Source organism: Elephantulus edwardii, unplaced genomic scaffold, assembly GCF_000299155.1.
Source record: "Elephantulus edwardii isolate Elephantulus edwardi_28Jun2011 unplaced genomic scaffold, EleEdw1.0 scaffold00055, whole genome shotgun sequence".
Taxonomy (NCBI): domain Eukaryota; kingdom Metazoa; phylum Chordata; class Mammalia; order Macroscelidea; family Macroscelididae; genus Elephantulus; species Elephantulus edwardii.
The window spans coordinates 5,695,075-5,717,605 of NW_006399805.1; the positions used below are offsets into that span (position 1 = coordinate 5,695,075).

Below are 22,531 nucleotides of genomic sequence, written 5' to 3' on the forward strand. Positions count from 1 at the left end.
TTGCTCACATGAAGAGGTCCTCCTGTCCATGTCCTGTGGTCACTCTCACACCCCACAGCCCCGGGCACCTTGCTGACATGAAGAGGTCCTGTGTCCACACCCTGAGGTCACCCTCCCCACCTCACGGCCCCAGGCACCATGCTGACATGAGGAGGTCCTGTGTCCACACCCTGAGGCCACCCTCCCACCCCATGGCCCGGGCACCTTGCTGACAATGAAAAGGTCCTCTCGCCTCACGACCTTCTCTTGGATCTTCTCCTGGATGGCCTCCCCCACCTCACTCTCGTTCATGTACACGTAGGCACAGTCGATGAGGCGATAACCCACGTCAATGGCTGTCCGCACAGCGTCTTTGACTTGCCCTGGGGAAGACTAGGAGAAGAACAGGATCACCAGGCGTTCCCATCCCTGACCATCTTTCCAGGACCCCTCTCCATGGCCCGAGTCTCCTCACCAGGGCCTCATAGGGACTCCAATTTCCAGGAGCCACCAGAGTGGGGAATATGCTTTGAAGAAAAGTTCAAAGATGAGAAAAGGAAAGTGGCTTGACTCCGTGACCAGGACTTTGATCCGTCCTCACCAAGCGTGGACTCCTTCCTAATCCGGTCCTGACAGGGCTCCAGGGATGCGTGGGGGACCTGTGGCTTCTCGGGCTCTCCGTTGTTGATGGTTCTTTCTCTTTTCTTTTAATTTTTTTAAAATTTTATTATTTTTGTGTGTGTGTACTATCAAATCAGATCTGACTGGTACAGGAGGAGATTGTCCCTCCTTCTCCAGCAGAGCATCTGGTGGATTTGAACTGCATACCTCTGGGATTACAGTGCAGCTTCTTGCCACTAGGCCACCGAGCTTGCCTTGGGCTCCCCTTTGTAAAGATGGGGTGATCTTGGATCCTCATATCCTGTTTTGTAAAGAGGGGTGACCCTAGCTCATAGTGCCTCCTTTGCAAAGATGGGGTGACCCATTGCTCCCTGTGCCCATTTGTAAGGACCAGACTGAAACTCTCCTCTGAAATGACTCAAAGGAATTGACAGAATAGTTCTCCAAATGGTGCTAAGGTTTTGTGAGGTCAAGTCCACTGTCACTGGATCAAATCCTCCTCACTGAAACTCTACACGACAGGGAGGAATGTCCCCACAGGGTCGCAAAGCCTGGAGGTCTTTACAGAACATGACTGTCACGTCCTTCTCCCAGCTGGTGGGTCCGACCCAGCAGCCGAGCACGACTGGCCCCTCTTGTAAGACGGTCCACCCAGATAAATCCAGGCTCCACCACGTGCTTGGGGTTTGGCCTTGAGCTGATTATGTAATCTCTCTAAACCTTGTTTCCCAAATGACAGCGATAAGAGTACCTGCCTGGGAGTGGCTGGCTGGCGGAGGGCCGCACTGAGGACCCAGGCAGGCTCAGCGGCCGAGCCATTGCATAAGCATTGTCTCAGAAAAGGAGGGATAAAAAATCTTGAGGGAATAGAAGCTTTGCCCCTACGTTTAAGGTAAAAAAGGAAATAGCATTAGAATCCTACACTTTAGTTTAGCCTGCCCACATCAAGCAAGAGAAAGAAAAGAACTTGAGCTTCCACAAAAAAAAAAAAGTTTAAACCTTTTCATATGTGGTGGTGTGGATAAAAGACTTGGTTGCCAAACAGAAGGTTGGCAGTTCAAAGGCCTCACCAGTCACTTGAGGAACAAAGTCAGCTCCATAAGTGTTGGCAGACTTGAGAACCTTCTGGAAGTCTCCACAGTCCTTTGGGGTCACAGTGAGTCTGAATTAACTCCACAGCAGTGAGTAGGTTTGATTGTGACATAAGAAACTTACCGAAAAGTGGACAAAACCACGTTCACAGCTTCACCAGCAGCAAAGGCACAAGAATGGACGAGGCTACAGCTCAGTTCTTGGCCCCTCCCTCCCCTGCGCCCCTGGACCCCAGGACAAGTGCATCCCCGTGATAAGGACATCGGCCTAGACCCCAAGTGGATTTTATCTGCTTACATCTCCTTCTGAAGGTGGCGTCTGGTCCCTGCTCTGGTGTGAGCAGACACTGGGGATTGGGGGCCATTCTCTGTTAGGACTGTAAGGAGGATGAAGTTCCCATTTGGGATGAACAACTCTGGGGCTCGGTCCGCTGCAATTCATCCACCTCTCCCCTCCCTCCCAGGGACCCCATGTCCTTCCTAAGGACACCCAGCTTTGGGACCCCAGGGTGTGCCCTCACGGAGAGAGCACACAGCACAAATGAGAAATGCCACTCAAAACCTAGAAGGAGAGCAGCCGGCTACGCGCACTTCTCCAAGATCATGGCCAAGAATAAACGAAGAGGGCAGAAGCCCAGGAATGTGTTTCACATAGCAAGCCAAAAAACCTTTAAGGCTAAAAGCAAAGCAAAGCCAGTCACTACAAGTCTTAAGAAGATAAACATTGTGCATGAAGACAAAGTCAACAGAGTAAATAAAGCTTTCACAGATATACAAAAGGAGCTTGTACACTTCTCAAAAGGCCTTTCTCTTGAACCTCTGCACAAACAATCGGTTGCCCACCAGCAGAATGAAAAAGGACCAGTGAACGTTGACGAAGCCACACAACTAATGGCTCTGTTATAGTAACTGTGATGCTGCCATATCAGGCCTCCACACCTCCCCCCAAAAAAGATCAATAAAATCAATGCTGTATACAACTTTAAAAAAAAAACAACCTAGAAGGAATGTTAGGTGCTGTCAAGTCAGAACTGACTCACAGCTGGCCCTCCAGTAGGATTTCAGAGGCTGTAAATCGCATGGAAGGAAACTGCCCATCTTTCTCCCTCAGGGGAGTTGGTGGATTTGAACGCCCTGCCTTTGGATTGATTGGCAGCACAACTCCTTACCCACTAGGCTACCGGAGCTTCCTACCCAATAGCTGACTCCCAAGCCCACTGTCACAGGGTGGATTACAACTCTTAATGACCCTATAGGACAGAGAAGAACTGCCCCGTGAGGTTCCCAAGACTCATCCTGAGAGTACTGTGTTCAAGTGCAGATTCTGGGGCTGAAGACCTGGGTGGCCTGACAGTCGGCATTTCTCACTAATTCCTCACTGACACAGCCAGCACCACAGGGCAGAGAGCCTCATCCCCTGCCCTCAACTGCCCACTTGTCAGGAAACCCAAGATGGACAGGGCGGAGCTCCTTGGAAGGTCCCAGAACCAGGCAGCAGCAGGATGAGGGAAGTCTAGAGCTGCCTTGGAAAAGAACTGCTTCTTACCCCACACCTGCTTGGAACTGTGTCCTGACATCCTGGGGAGGAAGCTATCCTGGCACTTTGGAGTGGGGAGTCCCTGACCTGACTCCAGGACTAGACCCTGGCACCCCAACTCCACCCTACAGCAGGACTTTCCAACGGAGAGACGGGCATGTGGTCAGGAGAGAAGCAGGGGTCCACCCTCATGCACACCTACCTTCCAGGTGCCCAGACCCATGATGGGCATCTTGGCTTTGGTACTAAGCTCTATGAAGGTGGCCATGGTCAGTGTGGATGGAGATCCAAGCAGAGAGTGCTCTTTGCTCTGGTCAAGGAGGCTGACCCCACTGCAGAGGGAGGAGCCAGTAGCCAGGTAGGCGGTTTTGAGCCCTAGTCAAGGAGGGTGGCCCCACCACAGAGGGAGGAGCCACGACTGGGGCAAGCAGTTTTCAGCCCAGTCAAGAGGGATTGATGTTACGTTCTGTGCTGTGCCTACGTGCCTAGAGTTAGAATCACTCATAGTTGACCTTTCAGGTTTTCAGAGACTGTAGATTCCAAGGAAGGAGAAGGCTTGTCTTTTTCCCTCAGGGGAGCTGGTGGATTAGAACTGTTTGGCTTTGGGTTGGCAGCACAACTGTTTACCCACTAATCCACCAGAGGTTTAGGGCTGATTGTTGCTGGTGAAACAAATAACCACTGAATGCCTGACTAACCCCGTGACAGGGACACTTGGTGCTTTTACCAACTTGTTTCTTTTGCAAGTTTCATATATGGAGAACCAAATTGCACCAGTATTTTCACGTCTCCCATCAGATGGCTCCAGGGTGCCTCTCTTCCCAGAGCAAGGAGCTTGCCTTCACCCACCTGGACAGAACCACCATGGATCTATATTCTTCATGCATATAAAAAGGAGTTAAAAACAAACCAAAAATCCTTGAGCGTTTTTGGCTTTGATCAATTCTATTTTTAAATTCATGTGCTTTCATTAAAACAGAGCAATTTTCTGATTATAAAAATGGCATATACACATTATAGAAAATTTGGAAAATAAAAATGGTTAGTAGAATTTGTTTGATGCTACAAACCATTGCACAGTACCTCGAATTTTTCATACAATGGCTTTATTATTATGGGGGTTGGTCTCTAACTATGGTTACATACAAATCAGGCATCGTCAGCGCAGTACTATAAACAGGAAAGCTAAATCCCTATATTAGAGACCTCAAGACCCTACACCTGGAGTGGTTGGTCCTCCAGTCATTTTTCGGTGTGAACATATTTGTAATTTTCTGCATACACAGTTGTACATTATGGTTTTAAAACTTAACCACAAAACTGCACACCCATGTTATTGCCGCTTTGTTCATAATAGCAAAGAGTTGAAAACAACCTAAATGCCCATCAACAAACAAATGGATAGAGAATCTCTGGTATATTCACACAATGGAATACTACACTCCATTGAAAAACAAGGAACTCATGAAATATTACACAAAATGGGTGACCCTGGAGGACATAATGCTGAGTGAAATACCTCAGACACAAAAGGACAAATACTGCATAGCACCACTGTTGTAAAACGGGACTCACATGAGGGTTGGGGGGAGACTGAGAAAGATGGACTAAATTATGTATACTGCATTGAATCAGATGAGAGAGAGAACTGTTTAAAAGGGATTAGGTATTATTGTCATGACAGGAGTCCAGAGTGAAGTGGAATGGACTTGGGGGGAGATATTGTATAACAACGAAAGAATTTTACTTTTCAAAGAGAAGAACGAACTGGGGGAGGAGGGGTGGGCAGGGAGAAAAGTGCAACAATGAATGAGTGGAAATCCAAAGTCTCTGTAAACTTTCATTAAAACTAATAAAAAAAAACAACCACAACCCTTAACCACAAAACAAACTCCTATATATGTTTGCAAAAGTTCTTCTTCGAATTCTTTTTAATATCAAACATCCTTTTTCGTGATTCCAAAATATTGCATCTGATAGATCTATTTCCCCTACTCTGTCGTTTCCAGTCTCATGCAATTCTAAATAAACAAACAACAATTCAAGGGAAACAAAATTGTCAGTAAAGTGATGGACAACTTTCCTTAGGCTCAGAGAGCTCTGGCAGCCTATTGATTAAAGAGTTGAGCAGCCAACTCAAAAGTAAGTGGTTCAAATCCTGCAACTGCTCTGCAGGAGAAAGATGGACAGTCTCTTCCTGTACCATTTACAGCCTCGGAAAACCCACTGGTGGACCAGCCCAGTCGGTCCCAATGTGATGGCAATGAATTTTTGTTGCTGATGTTGTTGTCCCTTAGGATAGATTTCCAATAGAGGAATTACATGTTCAAACAAAATTCATTCTCATGTGGAATATGGAGGTCTGGTGGCTTAGTGGTAAGGAGTTGACATACCAGCACAGAGCCAGTGAGTTCAAATCCACCAGTTGTTCTGTGGAGGAATAGATGGGCAATCTCCTCTTGAGTAGTTCACAGCCTCTGAAAGCTACGAATTGGTTCCAATGTAGAGTTTGAGTTTTTGTGAGATACAGACCCAATGGAGCGATTTTTTTCCTCACGTGGAAATTTTTCTCAGTATCTTTTATAGAATACTATACCCTTACTTCACTAATTTACAATGCTCAATAAATCAATTACAGTGATTACAACTTTTCCTGCCACTAGGCCACCAGAGCTCCCTACAACTTTCACTTTTTAATATTATAAAGCATACTCTCTTTTTAAAAATAACATGAAAAGCTTATACAAATTACAGAGTACATAATAGAAGAAAGTACAAATATAAAACCCATTCATATTCCCACAGAGACCTTCTTGTTATTAAGGGTAGGGGGCTATCTTTCCAGGTGTTTTCAGTTAGTTTTTCGGGTTTTGTGGGGTTCCCCCCCACAACACTTAATCATTTGACACTTTATTGAACCTAAAACAATATGAAGCATTTTTGCTTTTGTTGTGCACAGCTGAAGAAGGAGACCGAGGAAGAGGAAGGTTGTACCTCTTTCCTTGGAAGAGGAGGAGATGTTGAGCATCTCTAGTTTCATCTCGTGGTGGGAAGATTAGCCCATGTTTTGTCTGTTGCCATAACCCCGGGGCTGGGTGTCTTTCCAGTCACTCCACTCTCGGGTTCTGTGTAATATTTTGTCTTCATCTGTCTCCTCCTCTTGTTCCTGATCTTCTGGTGGAGCTGCTTTCGTGAGCTCTGCTGATGTTATCCTGGTTATTCCCTGTTGTGGTAATGTGCCATATTTCTGATGCTGACCATACCAGCCATTCACCGCCATGGTTTCCAGGCTTCGATAACCCACTCCAAACACGTCTGCTTGGGCCACGTCCCGAGTGAGAATGAAGGCCCTTGGTGGCCTGTCTTGACTAGATGAGTGAGAAGTTGATGCCTCTTTTGAGGACTCTTTTTCTCTAAGGATTTTTATCTCTTGGTCAATACTCTCAATCTCGTCAAAGCTAATACCAATCCACCTCCGAAGGTGAATAATATTCACGAACATGCTCATCTTCTGCTTGATTTCAGTGCAGACGATTCACTTTCCATCTCCTTCTGTTTGGATCTATCTTGGCCTGTCACAGGAACGAGGTTAGGGAAGGTCCTGGACGGGCTAGCAGTGTTCTTTTCAGCTAAGTTGTTCTTGATTTGGGGCAGGTCAAACCCTGCTACGTAATAATGGCACTGAGTTAAGCAGTTTAAAAACTGTTCTTGAGGCCACTGCAAATGGTCTAGACATTTGCTGGTGTTGACTTGTTCCCTGGCCAGGGCTCCCTGAAATGCTGAGACACTGACGGGCACTTTAGGTCAGTACAAGCAATTTCTTCCAAATCTTCATTTCGGCTGAACAAGTCAAGCTGTCATAACATTTCAGCAACCTTCTCAAGGAGATCCAGTGCCTTGAACTCCTTACCCTGGACTGTACGGGAACCAGTGGGTTCAGTCACTACTTCCACTTCGTCCAGAAGAAGCTACTTGCTTGTTTTGAACAGCTCTCGGAGCCGGGGCAGTAGAAATTCATCTTCCACAGCTGCCACCTTGGGGAGGGAGGAATCCCTGGGTTGTTTTTTTTAATGTTATAGATAACAATTTCAGCTTGTTTGGCTCCACAGTCAACACTCTTGGCACCAGCAGTCAGGAAATCAAAAGATGAATTATATTGGGGAAATGTGCCGTCAGGGACCTCTCCAGAGGCCTGAAAAGCGATAATGTCAGTCTAGAGACTAAGGTGTGTCTGATCCAGGCCATGGTCTTCTCAATTACTTGCTATGCATCAGAGAGCTGAACAATGACCAAGGATGATAGAAGAAGAACCTTTGAGTTGTAGCGCTGGAGAAGAGTATTGTCAAGAGAACTAATAGGTCTGTCCTTAAGAGAATGAAATCAAGCGGCTCCTTGGAGGTATGGATTTGTTTTTGTTTTTCTTTAATTTAATTTTTTATACATTTTTTTGCTATAAAAGTAACATTTAAATTTTTTTTATTCATTTTAATGAAAATTTACAGACTTCGGATTTCCATTCATTCATTGAAGGACTTTTCTCCCTGTCCACCCCTCCCCGCCCCAATACACTCTTCTCTTTGAAAAGTAAAAGTCTTTCATTGTTTTACAATCCCTCCTCCCAGGTCCACTCCATTATGCAGCCTTCGTTCTGAACTCCTGACAATAATACCTCATCACATATCCCTTGTATACAGTTTTCTCCCTCATCTGTTTCAATGCAGTGTGCATTATTTATCTCATCTTTCTCAGTCTCCCCCCAGCCCCAATGTCAGTCCTGTTTTACAACAATGGCACCATGCAGTATTTGTCCTTTTGTGACTGAAATATTTCACTCTGCATAATGTCCTCCAGGATCACCTATTTTTAATAATAGTTCATGAGTTCCTTGTTTTTCTATGCAGCGTAGTATTCCATTGTGTGAATATACCACAGCTTCTCTATCCATTCGTTTGTTGATGGGCACTTAGGTTGTTTCCAACTCCTTGCTATTGTGTGGATGGATTTTGAGATACCATCTCACATATATTGGGCATGTAGCCGGGGGGATCAGTCTTTGGAGAAGGACATCACGGCTGGAAGAGTCGAGGGACAGTGCAGGAGAGATGTGTCAGAGACAATGAAATTAGCTCTGCATAGAGCAGGGTTCAGAGCTATTGTGTATAGGGTCGCTATGAGTAGAAGGCGACTCAATGACACATAACAACAACAGATCTAGATTCCAAGATCTGAGTTTGGGAACAGTTTTTACGGTTTGGCTCTGTCCTGAGTCATCTAAGACTGAGACACTCTGAAGGACAGGACAGTCATTAGCCTTCCTAGGACTTCCTCATCCAGCTGTGACAAGATCTCCAGATCCACAAGACCACTATGTTCTGGGATGTCATAAACAGCTCTGATGGTCTGGTCTGGTCACTTTGTGTTCTCACTTCAGCATGTATGCAGCTAATTAAGAGAGCTAGATACACTCACAGTAGGTGGTCCTCCTCCTACAGCCTACATTTGCTCTTGTTGCTAAAGGGAATTTTTCTTACAAATCCCACATTAGTCAGCGTGCCTTTGTGGTATTATTTTTGTTGTCTCCCTCTTTCCTGACTCAACCTTTACCATACTGCCTTTCATCCTGCAGTCCTGAAGCAGATAAGCTTACAAAAACCAAAATAACAACAACAAAAAACCTAGAAAAGGTAAAACATCTGCGTGGGTAGGTTTCCTCAAAAAAGGCAGGAACTCCTTTCTACGAAGATGGCGCCGAAAGCGAAGAAGGAAGCCCCTGCCCCTCCCAAAACTGAAGCCAAAGCAAAGGCATTGAAGGCCAAGAAGGCGTCCTGAAGGGCGTCCACAGCCAAAAAAAAAAGAAGATCCGCACGTCACCCACCTTCCGGCGGCCTAAGACGCTGAGACTCCGACGGCAGCCCAAATACCCCCGGAAGAGGCTCCCAGGGGAAACAAGCTTGACCACTATGCCATCATCAAATTTCCCCTGACCACTGAGTCAGCTATGAAGAAGATAGAAGATAACAACACACTTGTGTTCATTGTGGATGTCAAGGCCAATAAGCACCAAATCAAACAAGCTGTAAAGAAGCTCTATGACATTGATGTGGCCAAGGTCAACACTTTGATTAGGCCTGATGGAGTTCAACTTGCTCCTGATTATGATGCTTTGGATGTTGCCAACAAAATTGGGATCATCTAAACTGAGTCCAGCGTGCTAATTCTAAATGTAATAAATTTTTCTCACAAAAAAAAAAAAAAAAAAAAGGCAGGAACTGATTACCTTGGGATTCTGGTGGCCTTCTCCACATAACAAGGGGTTGTCGTTCAGGTGTCCAGTCATTTCTGACTCACAGCAACTGACCGTGGTGTGGAGCAGGGCAGCTCTCCAGGGGGTTCAAGGCTGCAACCCTCTGGATGCAGGGTCTCAGACCTTCATTGGAGTCTCTGGGCGAGTTCAAGCCACCAGCTTGTTGGCAGAGCGCCTAACTGCTTGCTGCACCTAGATAGAAAGAAGGGAGCTCTGGTGGCTTGGTAGTAGGGAGCTGTGCTGCCAACCCAAAGGCACACACATCGAATCCAGCAGATGCTCAGTGGGAGAATGGCAAGCAATCAATTCCTGTGTGATTTCCTGCCTCTGAAAACCCACTGGAGGGTGAGCTAGGAGTCAGTTACAACTCAATGGTACACAACAACAAGAAACAAGGAAGGAAACCACAAGCTCAGACTGAAAAACTCCTTGGTAGATGACTCCAGGTCCAACTTCCACCCCATTTTTTCTTATTTTAATTTTTATTTCAATGAAAGTTTGCAGAAAAGTTAGATTTTTTTTTTTAATTCATTTACTGGTGCACATTTTCCTCACTCTCTCTCTCTCTTCCTCTCATTCACTATTGCACAATTACATCACTCCCCCACGCCCCCCCCAGTCCTCTTTGCAATATACCTCTCTGATTATAGGCTATTGTCATACTGTATAATGCCTAATCATATATTCCTTTTAAACAGTTCTTTCCTTCATCTGTTCCAAAGCAGTGTTAATTACCTATCCCAGTTTTCATTATCTTATCCTATTCTCCTCCCAATCCCCTACATTAATTAGTCCTATTATATAACAGTGATGCTATGCAGTATTTGTCCTTTTGTGACTAAGATATTTCACTCAGCATATTTCCTCTGAAGTCATTCATGTTGTGTAATGTTGTACGAGTTCATTGTTTTTCAGGGTTTCGTGGTATTTCATTGTATGAATATACTATAGTTGTTCTATCCATTTGTTTGTTGACAGGCATTTAAGTTGTTTCCATCTCTTTGCTATTGTAAAGAATGTAGCAATAAACATAGCTATGGCAGTTATGGTTTCTTTAGGGTTTATTCCCAGTAGTTGCATTGCTGGGTCAAATGGTATTTCTATTTCCAACTGTTTGAGAAAAAGCCAACCACCTTCCATAGAGGTTGCTCCACTCCATTTTAAAGGAAAAACAGTGTTTCTACTACATCGTACTGCCTGGAATTGGGGTATGAGGAAGGGCTCTGAAAGCAGGTGCTTAAGACAATTATTTTAAAATATAGAATATTTTAATAAACATTTTAAATATTTTAATAAAAATATGTAAAATACATAAGTAGAAAACAAAATCTTTTTTCTTTCAAATCACGACTCTAGCTAAGTTTGACTGCACTGTTGGGGTTTCGCTGCTGTTTTGTTACGTGTGGCTGAATTGACTATGACTTCTCAGGACACAACAGGACAGAGCAAAACTCCCCCAAAGGATTTCCAAGATTCAAAAGATTTTCATCTCTGATGGTGCAAACTCTGAGGGTTCAAACTGCCAGTCTTTCAGTTAGCAGCTGAGCGCGTTCAACATCATCCCCGCAGGGCTGCTGGCTAGACAGCACTGAGTCCTTGTTGGTGTTGCTGTTGTTCGATGCCATGGGGTCAGCTTCTATTCACAGCCACCACATGAACCACATGCCTGATCCTACCCCAGCCTCCCAATCTCTGCTGAGCTTAAACCCAATGTCCTCGTCACTGTGTCAATCCATCGTGTCGAGGATCTTCCGTTCTTTCACTTTCTACTTTAAAAAGCAGGATATCCTTCAGAAGATGTTCAAGTGTATAGACAAAACTCACCACCCTTCCCTCTATGTAGCAGTATGGCTGGGTTTCTTCCAAGACAGATTTATTCTTGGTCCATGGTGTAGTCAGCACTCTTCTTCAATACCACAACTACATCAGTATCCAAACCTAGAGTATGACAAATTGGTGGAGCAGTGGTATTCCTCCTCACTTCGTGTTACTTGGATCCATAACCAACACAGTGGCACTAGCAGTCAGGAGATCAGGAGATGTACTGCACTGGGAAAGTCTGTAATCAGAGACCTCTCCAAATTAGAAAAGCAATGACGTCAGCTTGAGGACTAAAGTGTGCCTGCTTCATGCCATGGTCTTTTCAACCACCTGCTACATTTATGAGAACTGGACAAGGACTAATGGTGACAGAAGAACACTGATGCCTTTGAGCTGTGGTGCTGGTGAAGAGTATTGAATACCCCACAAATTGCCAAAAGAATAAACAGATACATCATGTACAACGATGTCAGTCTGGAGACTAAGGTGCGCCTGATATGGGCCATGGTCTTTGTAATTACTTGTTATGCATCAGAGAGCTGGACTATGACTGGGGATGATAGAAGGAGAGTTGATGCCTTTGACTGTGGTGCTGGAGGAGAGTACTGAATGTACCATGGACTGCCAAGAAAACAAATAGATTCATCCTGTTGTTGTTGTTATGTGCCATCGAGTCGTTTCCGACTCATAGCAACCCTATGCACAACAGCTCTAAACCCTGCTCTATCCTGCGCCAACCGCACCGCCTCTGACACACCCATCCCGATTACCCCAGTCACTGAATCAATCCATCTCGTAGAGGGTCTTCCCCTCCTGTGCTGTCCCTCCACCCTCCCAAGCATGATGTCCCTCTCCAAGGACCCGTCCCTCCTGGCAACATGTCCAAAGTATGTCAGACGAAGCCCCAGAATCCTTGCCTCCAAGGAGCAGCTTGGTTTAATCCTCTCCAAGATGAATCTGTTCGTTTTCCTGGCAGTCCAGGGTACATTCAGTACCCTTCTCCAGCACCACAGCTCAAAAGCATCCACTCTCCTTCTGTCCTCCCTAGTCATTGTCCAACTCTCTGATGCATAACAAGCGATTGCAAATACCATGACCTGTATCAGGCGCACCTTAGTCTCCAGAGAGACACTGTTGCTCCTGAGTACCTTTGAGAGGTCCCTAACAGCAGACTTTCCCATCGCGATACGCTTTTTGATTTCCTGACTGCTGGTACCAAGAGTGTTGACTGTGGAGCCGAGCAAACTGAAGCTGTGAACACTCTCAATCTCTTCGTCATCCATCCTGACGCTGCCAATTGGTCCAGTGGCGAGAATCTTTGTCTTCTTGACGTTGAGCCTTAGTCCATACTGAAGGCTGCAGTCAGAGAGGGTTAAACCAGGCTGCTCCTTGGAGACAAGGATTCTGAAGCTTTGTCTGGCATACTTTGGACATGTTGCAAGGCAAGGTCAGTCCTTGGAGAGGGATGTCATGCTCAGGAGGGTGAAGGGACAGCACAGGAGAGGAAGACCCTCGATGAGATGGATTGATTCAGTCACTGGGGTACAGCGGATAGGTGTGTTGGAAACAGTAAGATTGACAAGGGATAGAGCAGGGTTTAGGGCTGTTGTACATAGGGTCGCTATGAGTTGCAGACGACTCGACGGCACATAACAGCAGCAACAACTTGGGGTTGGCAGCACAGTTCCTGAGCATTAAGCCCTCAGAAACCCAGCCGGTCTCACTGTGTGTGCTGCCTTTCAGTTTTCATTCTCAGCTTACAAGTTTAATGTCCCGAAGAGCAAAGAGGGAACAGAGAGGGTGGTGATGTGAACAACAGGCATCCACAGCAGGTTCACCATGGAAGCCACTTTCTGCAGCCCGACTCTGGGTAAGGGCAGGTGTTCTCGTTCCAGCCACGTCAAGCTTCAAGCCAGAGTTCCATTTTGCATGTTGTAGAGTAGACAGTTTGATAGTAAGAACTTTCTGCCCATTTAGACACACATGCTGATAATCAATCAATCCTATAAATTAATGAATAGATGAACTCCCCATTATCTGATGGCTTTACATCATTTCCTTTCATTTAAAGTAGGACATTTTAGCAGGTGCAAGTGGTCCCAAGGTTAAGAATGACCAGCTTGAGTACAACTGTAGTTACAAATCAATCCCTATAAAGCCTATTTATTAGAACTAAGCACAGTGGTTCATAGTAGCACACTACTTTGCAACAAAACACTATTACTATTGTTGCTGTGTATCACTGAGTCGAAATGGCATAGCTGACCTTTGAGCGAGACAGTAAATCACCCAGGAGATTGTTCATCGTTCTCCCAAGGAGCAGCTGGTAGATTTGAACCACATACCTTTGGGCTGGCAGCACAGCTCCTTACCATTAAGCCACAAGAGCGTCATTATTATTATAATACTTACGTTACTGTATTGTTATGTTAAAGAGGTTTTAATGTGTCTGAAAGTGTTTGTTCAGTGTTTTCACACATAAAAAAAAGCACACTGTATATACTGAGAAAATAATTTTACTAACTGACATTAGACTTACATGTTTCTTCTTAGCTACAAATTCAATTTAAAGATAGATTGAGAAGTAGAATTTACTCATAACCTGGGAATTGCTTATAGACAGAATAACTAGTCTTGAACTCATCTTTTTTTCTTTCTCTTTGGTTAAAAATAAAGGGGGGGGGGAGTGTTGCCACGGATGATGCTAGTAGTTTTAAAACTAGTAGTAGTTTTAAAAGCCAAAATATTATCTTATATATTATTTTGGATTTTAAAACTACTAGCATACGCGAGCTCTGGTGGCCTAGCGGCGAGAAGCTGCAACTACAGTCTCAGAGGTGCACGGTTCAAATCCACCAGATGCTCTGCTGGAGAAGGAACAACAATCTCCTCCTGTACCAGTCAGATCTGATTTGACGGTACACACAAAAAATAATGAAATAAAAATAACATTTAAAACAAAACAAAACAAAAACTACTAGCATCATCTGTGGCAATTACTGCCTCTGAAAATCTGCTGGAGGGTCAGCTGTGGATTGTTTCTGACTCTGTTTCTCCACAACAAACAACCACGTGTTCTTTACAGGGTGTTCTGGTGGCCCAGCGGGAAGGAGCTGTACTGCTAACGCAAAGGCATACTTCTTGAATCCACCAGCTGCTCACAGGAGAAAGATGAGCATTTACTGCCTCTGAAAACTTGACGGAGGGCCAGCTGGGAGTCAGTCCCACCTCAACAGTACCCCACAACAGCAGCTATGTGTTCTTTATAATAGTATTGTCCATTTCAACTGCTGATCTATAGGCGAGGATGTATAGGTGCATCCTGAAAGAGTTTAGAATCTGTTTTCCTGTTAATATTTGTTGGGCCAGACCTCTTTAAAACTTTTAACTCCTTCATTCATAGCAATTGTTGTTATGAGTTGAAATTGGCTCACACCAGACCCTCCAGTGAGTTTTTCAGAGGCAGTAAATCGCACAGGCTGTGAATTGCACAGGAGACTGGCCATCTTTCTCCCACAAAGAAGCTGGTAGTTTTAAACCACATACTTTGGGGTTGATGGCACAACTACTTACTGGTACCAGAGTTTGCTACTTACCGGAACTCCCTTCTTTATTCACTGAGCAAAGTTAATTAAAATCCTAAATATACAGTGTTATGGGAAGCCAAATTTCTTACTAAATATTTGTAATAAACCGAATGCCACTTCAGCTGATGAGGGAGGCTGATGCAAGCTGAAACTCACCCTGCAGCACTAAGGCAATCCTTAAATGTTTACAGAAGTAGATAATAAGGTAATCCCTAAGCTTTTACAGGATTCTTGTATTGTATTTGCTAATCCTTCCCTCCTGAGTCAAGCAGAAGGTTTTCAGTGGAAAGAGCTTAGCTTCATTTGCAATGAATTCTTCTGGTGATTTGCTTCCTGGCAATTTTCAATGAAGACACGGGAAAGCTAAGGTCGGTGCTTCGGTTTCCTTGAGTAGTTTGAGAACTGTTTGCCTCCTGCTTCACCTCTGTTTTCACCTACGTTTTTGATATTCTGTCTTATTATGAATATTTATTAGTATACTGTACCCACGGTCTGCAACACAGTGTCTTCTAACACAACCTCAGGGTGGTTTCTAATGGTGACTTGACAGTCCATGTTACTGATTTGACATTCAGTTGAATTCCTTTGTTTTTCATTTCTAGGAAAGCTTGGTCAGCAGTAATAGTTGAACACCGTCTAGTTTTCTGGTCTTAGGATTGTAAAAGTTGAGCTGCATGGGGTCCCTATTACAGTAATTTCCACATTACTGAACAGGAGTTCAAGGTCTACAGTAAGTCAGTGCAGCCCAATCGTCTTGTCTCTGGCTGGCTCTCTCTGAGTTGGATCTCGCTGGGTCTGAGAAGTAGATTTTTTTTTAAATTTTTTATTATTAATTTTGATGAAAATTTACAGAGACTCTGGCTTTTCATTCATTCATTGCTACACTTTTCTCTCCTCCCAACCCTCCCCCCAGTACACTCTTAGAAAAGTAAAAGAAAAATTCTTTCATTGTTTTGCAATCTCCCCCATCTCCCTACCCCCCCCATTCACTCCACTATGCAGCCTTTGCTCCTGTCATGACTCCTGTCATGACAGAAATACCTAATCACATATCCATTTTAAATAGTTTTCTCCCTCATCTGTTTCAATGCATTATACATTCTTGAACCCATCTTTCTCAGTCTCCCCCTAGCCCCCATGTCAGTCCTGTTTTACAACAGTGGCACCATGTAGTATTTGTCCTTTTGTGACTGAGATACATCACTCAGCATAATGTCCTCCAGGGTCACCCATTTTGAATAATATTGCATGAGTTCCTTGTTTTTCAATGCAGCATAGTATTCCATTGTGTGAATATTCCACAGCTTCTCTATCCATTCATTTGTTGGTGGGCACTTAGGTTGTTTCCAACGCCTTGCTATTGTAAACAAAGCCACTATAAACATGGGTGTGCATATATCTGCTTGGGTGGTGGTTATGGTTTCTTTGGGGTATATTCCCAGTAGTGGAATTGCTGGGTCAAATGGTATCTCTATTTGCAACGTTTTGAGAAAGCACCATACGGCCTTCCACAGTGGTTGCACCATTTTACATTCCCACCAACAGAGAATAAGGGTTCCAGTTTCTTCACAACCTCGCCAGCATTTGTTGCTTGCTGTTCTGTTAAATTTTGCATTTCTGACTGGGGTGAGATGATATCTCATAGTTGGTTTGATCTGAATCTCTCTTAGAGCTAGGGATTTTGAACATTTCTTCATGTGCTTGTTCGCCATCTGAAAGTCTTCTTTGGTGAAGTGTCTGTTCATATCCTGTGCCCATTTCTCAATTGGATTATTTACCTTTATCTTGTTGTGGTGCAGAAGTAGATTTTTTTTAAAAATAGGTTTTTTGTGTGTTTTCAGTGAAGATTTACATAGCAGTTTAGCTTTCCGGTCAACAACGTCTGTAAATGTTCTCAGTGGCCTTGACTCCATTCTTCACAACATGTGAGCATTCTCATTATTTTCATTCTGATTATTCCATTTCCATTAATCTAGTTTCTCTGCTCGAGTACATTTTCATCACTGTTTGAAGGGATTTCTTGATCACTTAGTCCCATACAGGTGTTTTTTTCTTAAGAAGCACACAGTACTTATTAGTGATGATCTTGATTTTTTGTTTGTTTGCTTTTTATTTTCAGCCAGTACGTTCTTTAGCCACATGATCTCGTGGGTGAGCTGCGGATGTGGTCTCAGGATGTCCTTCATCTCAACCAACCTGTTAGTTCTTTTAATCAGTGTGAGGCTCTGTTCCCATTCTGCTCCCGTGCCACAGAATCCGACTGTGACCTGATGTTGAATGTTCAGTGATGGTAGCCAGACACTGTCTAGTTCTGGTCTCAGGTAGATGAGATGTGAATTGTGTAGACCATTTATCCTAAGGACTTATCTCTTCTTTAGGTCTCTGGTATCCTTCTTTGAGTAGTACTTTTTTTAATGCACTTTTTTTAGGGGGGAGAAGTCTTGGGGATTTTTTTTAAAAAAGAAAAATGCAGTGTGCCTTAGTTTGGACTATAGAAGGGTATGTTTGCAAACTCTTTTTATAGCTGCTGCTGGGAAAGAAAGACTAAACATGCTTCAACATAAGTCTATGCATAAGCTCCTTTTGTTTGAAAGGACCCCGGGTTTTCTCATTTACAGTGGAAGAGCTCTCTTTGAAAGAATGTGATCTTTAGTAGTACTAGTCCAAACAAGAATTTAAGTAGCTTAACAAGTAGTCAAGAAAAGAAGAATTAAAAAGCTTTAAAAGGATTTATGCTTAAGGATACAATATTTCCTAACACAATAGATACTACAGCAGATATCAGTTATTTAGCTTCACACACACACACACACACACACACACACACACACACCCTGCTCCAGAGACCGGACTCAGACACATTGACTTGCAACTGGGCAGGAAAGACCTTAAAACAGAGCACTTTTAGTCTCTTCCTAAAGGGAAGGACCAGTTTACAATAGCATATGGACGGTTCAAACCCAAAGGTAGTCTCAAAGACAGTGGTTGCTTTGAGGAACGTTTGAGAGAAGGTTGGTAGACAGGTTGAAGATATAGGATTTGCATCTTAACATCAAGAAGACAAAGGTCGGTGTGCGCGCCTATTTAGGCTGGGCAATGGCAAGCTTGCACTGTTCAGTCGTTACAACAGCTTCTATCCTTTATATCTGCTCTGTGTTAGCCATCCCTACTCTCGCCACCAAGATGATGTGCGGAGGGACCTCTGCCGCGAAGCCAGCCACTGCCGCGATCCAGAAGATCGCCGACCAGGAAAAGTCCAGCTTGAAGAAAAAGAAAATACCAAGTTCCCAATGTTTAATGCTGTGGAGTTCAAGTCTCAGATAGTTGCTGGAACCAACTATTTTATCAAGGTTCAGGTTGAGGAGGATGTCTTCACGCACCTGCGGGAATTTCAAAGTCTCCCTCATGAAAACAAGGCTCCCACCTTGTCCGGTTACCGGACCAACAAGGCTAAGCATGATGAGCTGACATACTTTTAATTCCTGAATTGATTTGGGTTCATGTGATCATACAAGAAAACAATTCTGAGGTCTGAGAGCACGTGCCTGAGACCAGAAGATGAATGTCTCCACATTGTAAGGCTTGGAGTACAAGGTGATATCAGAAAGCTGCTCTGCTAGCTCTTCCTAAATCGTTTATTGCATCCAAATGAGTAACCAATGTTTAGCATATTAACAAAATTACTTCGAAAGAAGACTAAATATTATCTTGAAATATATATTTTTAATGTCTTTTTTAAAAAAAAGAAGACGACAACGGTCCTTACCACTGGGCCAATGGGCGACATCACGATAGAGAAAGGATTGAAGCTATTAATGATTCCGTCTTGCTGGGCTCCACACGCACTACCCTGTGGCAGAGTGACAACCGAGGTCGGCTTGAGCAGGATGATGCCCTCCTGGTAACGGGGTGTGTTAGCCATCTTCAATCTGGGACATATCTGCTGACTCTGCCTTTGTATGACGTTAACAATTTAAAGAATACAGCCGCCGTCACCACCACCACCGTGCATGCCTGTGGAGTTCTTTTAATTGAATGTAACTCCTTTTGTGTGTTCTGAGGTCTGCATTTTTCACTGGAATGCCACTTAAGTGATATTGTGTCCTATGGACACACTCCATCTGTCTCTAATTTGTGATCGCTCATTGATCAGGACCTGGTCATTCAGCCCTCCCCCGTGTAAGTACTACATACCCTTTTAAAGTCTCCCTCTAACTAACAAAGTCTCTGAGGAGAGACAGTTAGGTCAGGCACATATTGTGGTCCTCCTCAGAACTTCTCCATGGATTTAGCCTCTAATGTCCTTTTCTCCCCAGAGTGCTCCACCCCGATCATTAATATCCAGCCTTCTGCTCCCAACATGGGCCCTCCCTTTTCCTCCTTTTCTCTATTTACCTATTTGTTAATTGGCATGGATTCATGATTTCCTGGTTTCTTAACTGTTTCTTATATTAACTGCTTAGAAGGCATCAATGCATTCCTAAATAATATTTGTAACTTATTGAGAAAGCATTGTAATTGACTTTCTGTCCCTGGAGACATTCTGAATAACTGATTGTGAAGATTTAGCAATGGAACACACACCTACAGATTACTGGGCTTGGAATTTGTGAACCCTGGTCAGCAGGCTGCTATTCTGGCAACATTTTTCTCTGGGAGAAATGTGATAGTTAATTAGGGCTCCCAGCACCATTTCAATTTTAAAAAGGGGGATAGCAACTACAGAGATAATTTATCAAATCTAGTCCAATTCTGAGTGGTTTTTCTTCAGCCTGGCACTCCTCCAAATTCTTGTAATTATGTTATACAACTCGTTTTAGCTATATGTCATTCTGTCGAGAATATTTTCTTTTCTCTCTACTTCCAAAACTCTGTAGTCTTGATTTTTACACTTTCTTATTTTAATATCATGTCATTTCTTATTTCTGCCCATCAACAAAGAATAAAGGTTAAACTTCAACTCTATTTCCTTATGTGTTAAAATGCACTGTTGTTGTTGTTAGGTGCCGTAAAGTTGGCTATGACTCACAGTGACCCTGGGCACAACAGAGCTGACCCCTGCCCTAATGTGGACAATCCCACGACCGCTGTCCTGCTCACGCCCGTTGTGGCAGTTTCTGTGGCAGTCTGTTTGATTGAGGGTCTTCCTTTCTTTCATTGAGCCCCTACCCTTCCCAGAATGATGTGTCCATCAAAGGACTGGATCGTCCTGAAAATGAAGGACCCCCGAACCGCTGGTCCTGTTCTGTCCCGAGTGGACGGCGAAGACCCAAGACTCCAAGACACTGGCTTGATGCAACAGCAAGAGATAAGAGGTTTATTGCGGAGCTCCGGGCCGACTCTTATCTCTGGCAAGAGATAGAGGAGCCGACCCGCGAGCAGACAAAGTTGGGTTTTTTTATACACTTTAGGGGGATACAACTGAGTATCAGCTTCTCATTGGGTGATGAAAGCACAGTTTGAATTCATTGGCTCAGTGTTCGCTCAGGGTTTACACAGCATTTTTGCACGTAGCACTTGCGGCAGTCACGTAGCACATGTAGCAGTTAGATAGATCTTTAACTATATGGTGGTGTCACAAATTCTTAAGTATACAGTGAGTTCAAACTCCAGGGCAGTGGAAAAGCACAAGATACACTGGTTATTAGTCGGGAAACAAAGGCACATGGGTTATCAGTTGAGAAACAATCTCTGCTTGTTTGCTCTGCCCTTCTGCTAGCTATTCTTGAAATAGTGTTGCCCTGGATACCTGGGTGTGGGGCTTTAAAAATTCCTGAGTTTAACTTAGCTGAGAACTATAGAAACCTGAGTTTAATTCAGCTGAGAACTATAGGGACTATTTTAATTTCAATCTTTTCAAAAAGAGGTCCAAAGTAAGTGAGATGAAGCTTCACCATTCTTGCCTCTAAGAAGCACTTTGACTGCACCTTCGCAAAGAGGAGTTGTTTACTGTTTTGGCAGTTCATGGAATGTTCAATACTCTTCTCAAACGCTACAGTTCAAAGACGTCAACATTTTTACTCATTGTCTACTTTTCAGATGCATAGGAAACAATTGAAATGACCAGACTTGGATCAGGCATATCTTACCCTTTAAGCAGATATCCTCACCCTTTGGCACTTTCAGGAGGTCTTTGAGCACAGATTTCCCCAGTGTGACACATCTTTTGATTTCTTGATTGCTGCTAGCATGGGTGTTGATTAGGGATCCAAGTAAAATGAAAGTGGTGACAACATCAGTCTTTTCTCCACCTATCATGATGTTGCCTGTTGGTCCAGTAATGAGGACTTTTATAATCCGCACTGAAGGCTCTATACTGTTTGATCTTTTGCAGTAAAAGCTTCAAGTATTCTTTACTTTCTACAAGCAAGGTTTGTCATCTCCATAATGCAAGTTGTATAAAATGCATTGTATGTGGTCAAATATGTTTTTAATTATTGTTTCTTCTCTTGGGCTCTTTAGGAAGATTCTGTACAATGTCAACATGCCAAAGATGCAGGAATAAATGCTTGGAAACATTTGAATTTTTTTAAATGTTTTTATAGTCATGTAAAACTGGGTAGACTATTCAAGATTAATGAGTATAGACTATTCAAGCTTCGTAACTGCACTTCTACAGTGATTCATGCCAGTCCCACAGGCTCGTGCCAACAGCTCTTTTCCAGCTAGGAAATAACGGGAGTATGTATACTCTTTTCCACTCTGGCCTTTGTTATAAGCTTCAAGAAAATACTTTTAAAATTGTTTTTACATATAAACTCAAACAAATTCAACTCAGTGCCATCTAATTGCTGACCCTCCAGGAGATTTTCAGAGGTTCTGAATAAATCCCAGAACAGCTAGCAGACTCTAACGACCTGCCTTTAGGTTGGCAGAGGGGCTTCTTATCTATAAGGCCACCACTCACTTCCCCATTGCCATCAAGTCGGAACCAACTCATAGCTGACTCTACAACAGCTTTACAAAGGGGGTAAGCCGCATAGGAAAGTGCCCATCTATGTCCCTCAGAGCAGCTGGGGGATTCTAACCATCTGACTTGGGATTGGCAGTGCAGCTTTTTAGCCATCAGGTCACCAGAGCGCCCCAGGATGTCACAGAGCTTCCTTTTTATATATAGTCATAGTTTTATAGCCTGCTTATAGAGTTCAGATGATTTGATGTCTTGACCTATTTCATACTCTCCTTATACTTCAGATTTAGTAATTTAAAGAATAAGTATACAGATGTAAATTCTAGATTCACCATCACGTCATAGCTATGCCTTAGCATCTCTGAGTCCCTATATATTAAATGGAGATAATGTTAGTCGTCCTGCCTGAAGGGTAGCAGAAACCCCATTTTTTTTATAAACCCCCATTAGCACTGGAGGCAGAAGCAGGCCATAAAAATTCTTGGCTGAGGGCAAACACAAGTGCCCCGGGTAAAACCCAGTCTGTCCTTAAAAAAGTAAGAAATTAGTGCCTACGTGACACAAAAAGAGTAAAGGCAGGCAAAGTAACCAGCCCATCAAAAGCTGACCAAATGACTGACCCCCTGGCCCACCAATCTCTTTGCCTTAGCAGGGGCACCCAAGAAAAAGCCATAAAAGCAA

At 43.7% G+C, this 22,531-nt stretch overlaps 1 protein-coding gene and 3 pseudogenes across 1 annotated transcript in view; 2 read left to right on the forward strand and 2 right to left on the reverse strand.

Annotated features, from left to right (window-relative positions):
- AKR1B10 (aldo-keto reductase family 1, member B10 (aldose reductase)) overlaps nucleotides 1–3,496 on the reverse strand; it is a 23,282-nt gene extending 19,786 nt beyond the window's left edge. Inside the window, exons 1-2 of the mRNA XM_006887142.1 lie at nucleotides 3,431–3,496; nucleotides 205–372 (exon numbers count right to left, since the gene is read on the reverse strand). Coding sequence (XP_006887204.1) covers nucleotides 205–372; nucleotides 3,431–3,496 — 234 coding nt within the window. The remainder of the gene's footprint in view (nucleotides 1–204; nucleotides 373–3,430) is intronic.
- Nucleotides 2,295–2,597, forward strand: LOC102848382 (annotated as a pseudogene).
- A 2,787-nt stretch (nucleotides 3,497–6,283) lies between the features above and the next one.
- LOC102845283 lies at nucleotides 6,284–17,126 on the reverse strand (annotated as a pseudogene).
- A 997-nt stretch (nucleotides 17,127–18,123) lies between these two features.
- On the forward strand, nucleotides 18,124–18,419 carry LOC102849203 (annotated as a pseudogene).
- Nucleotides 18,420–22,531: the final 4,112 nt, after the last annotated feature.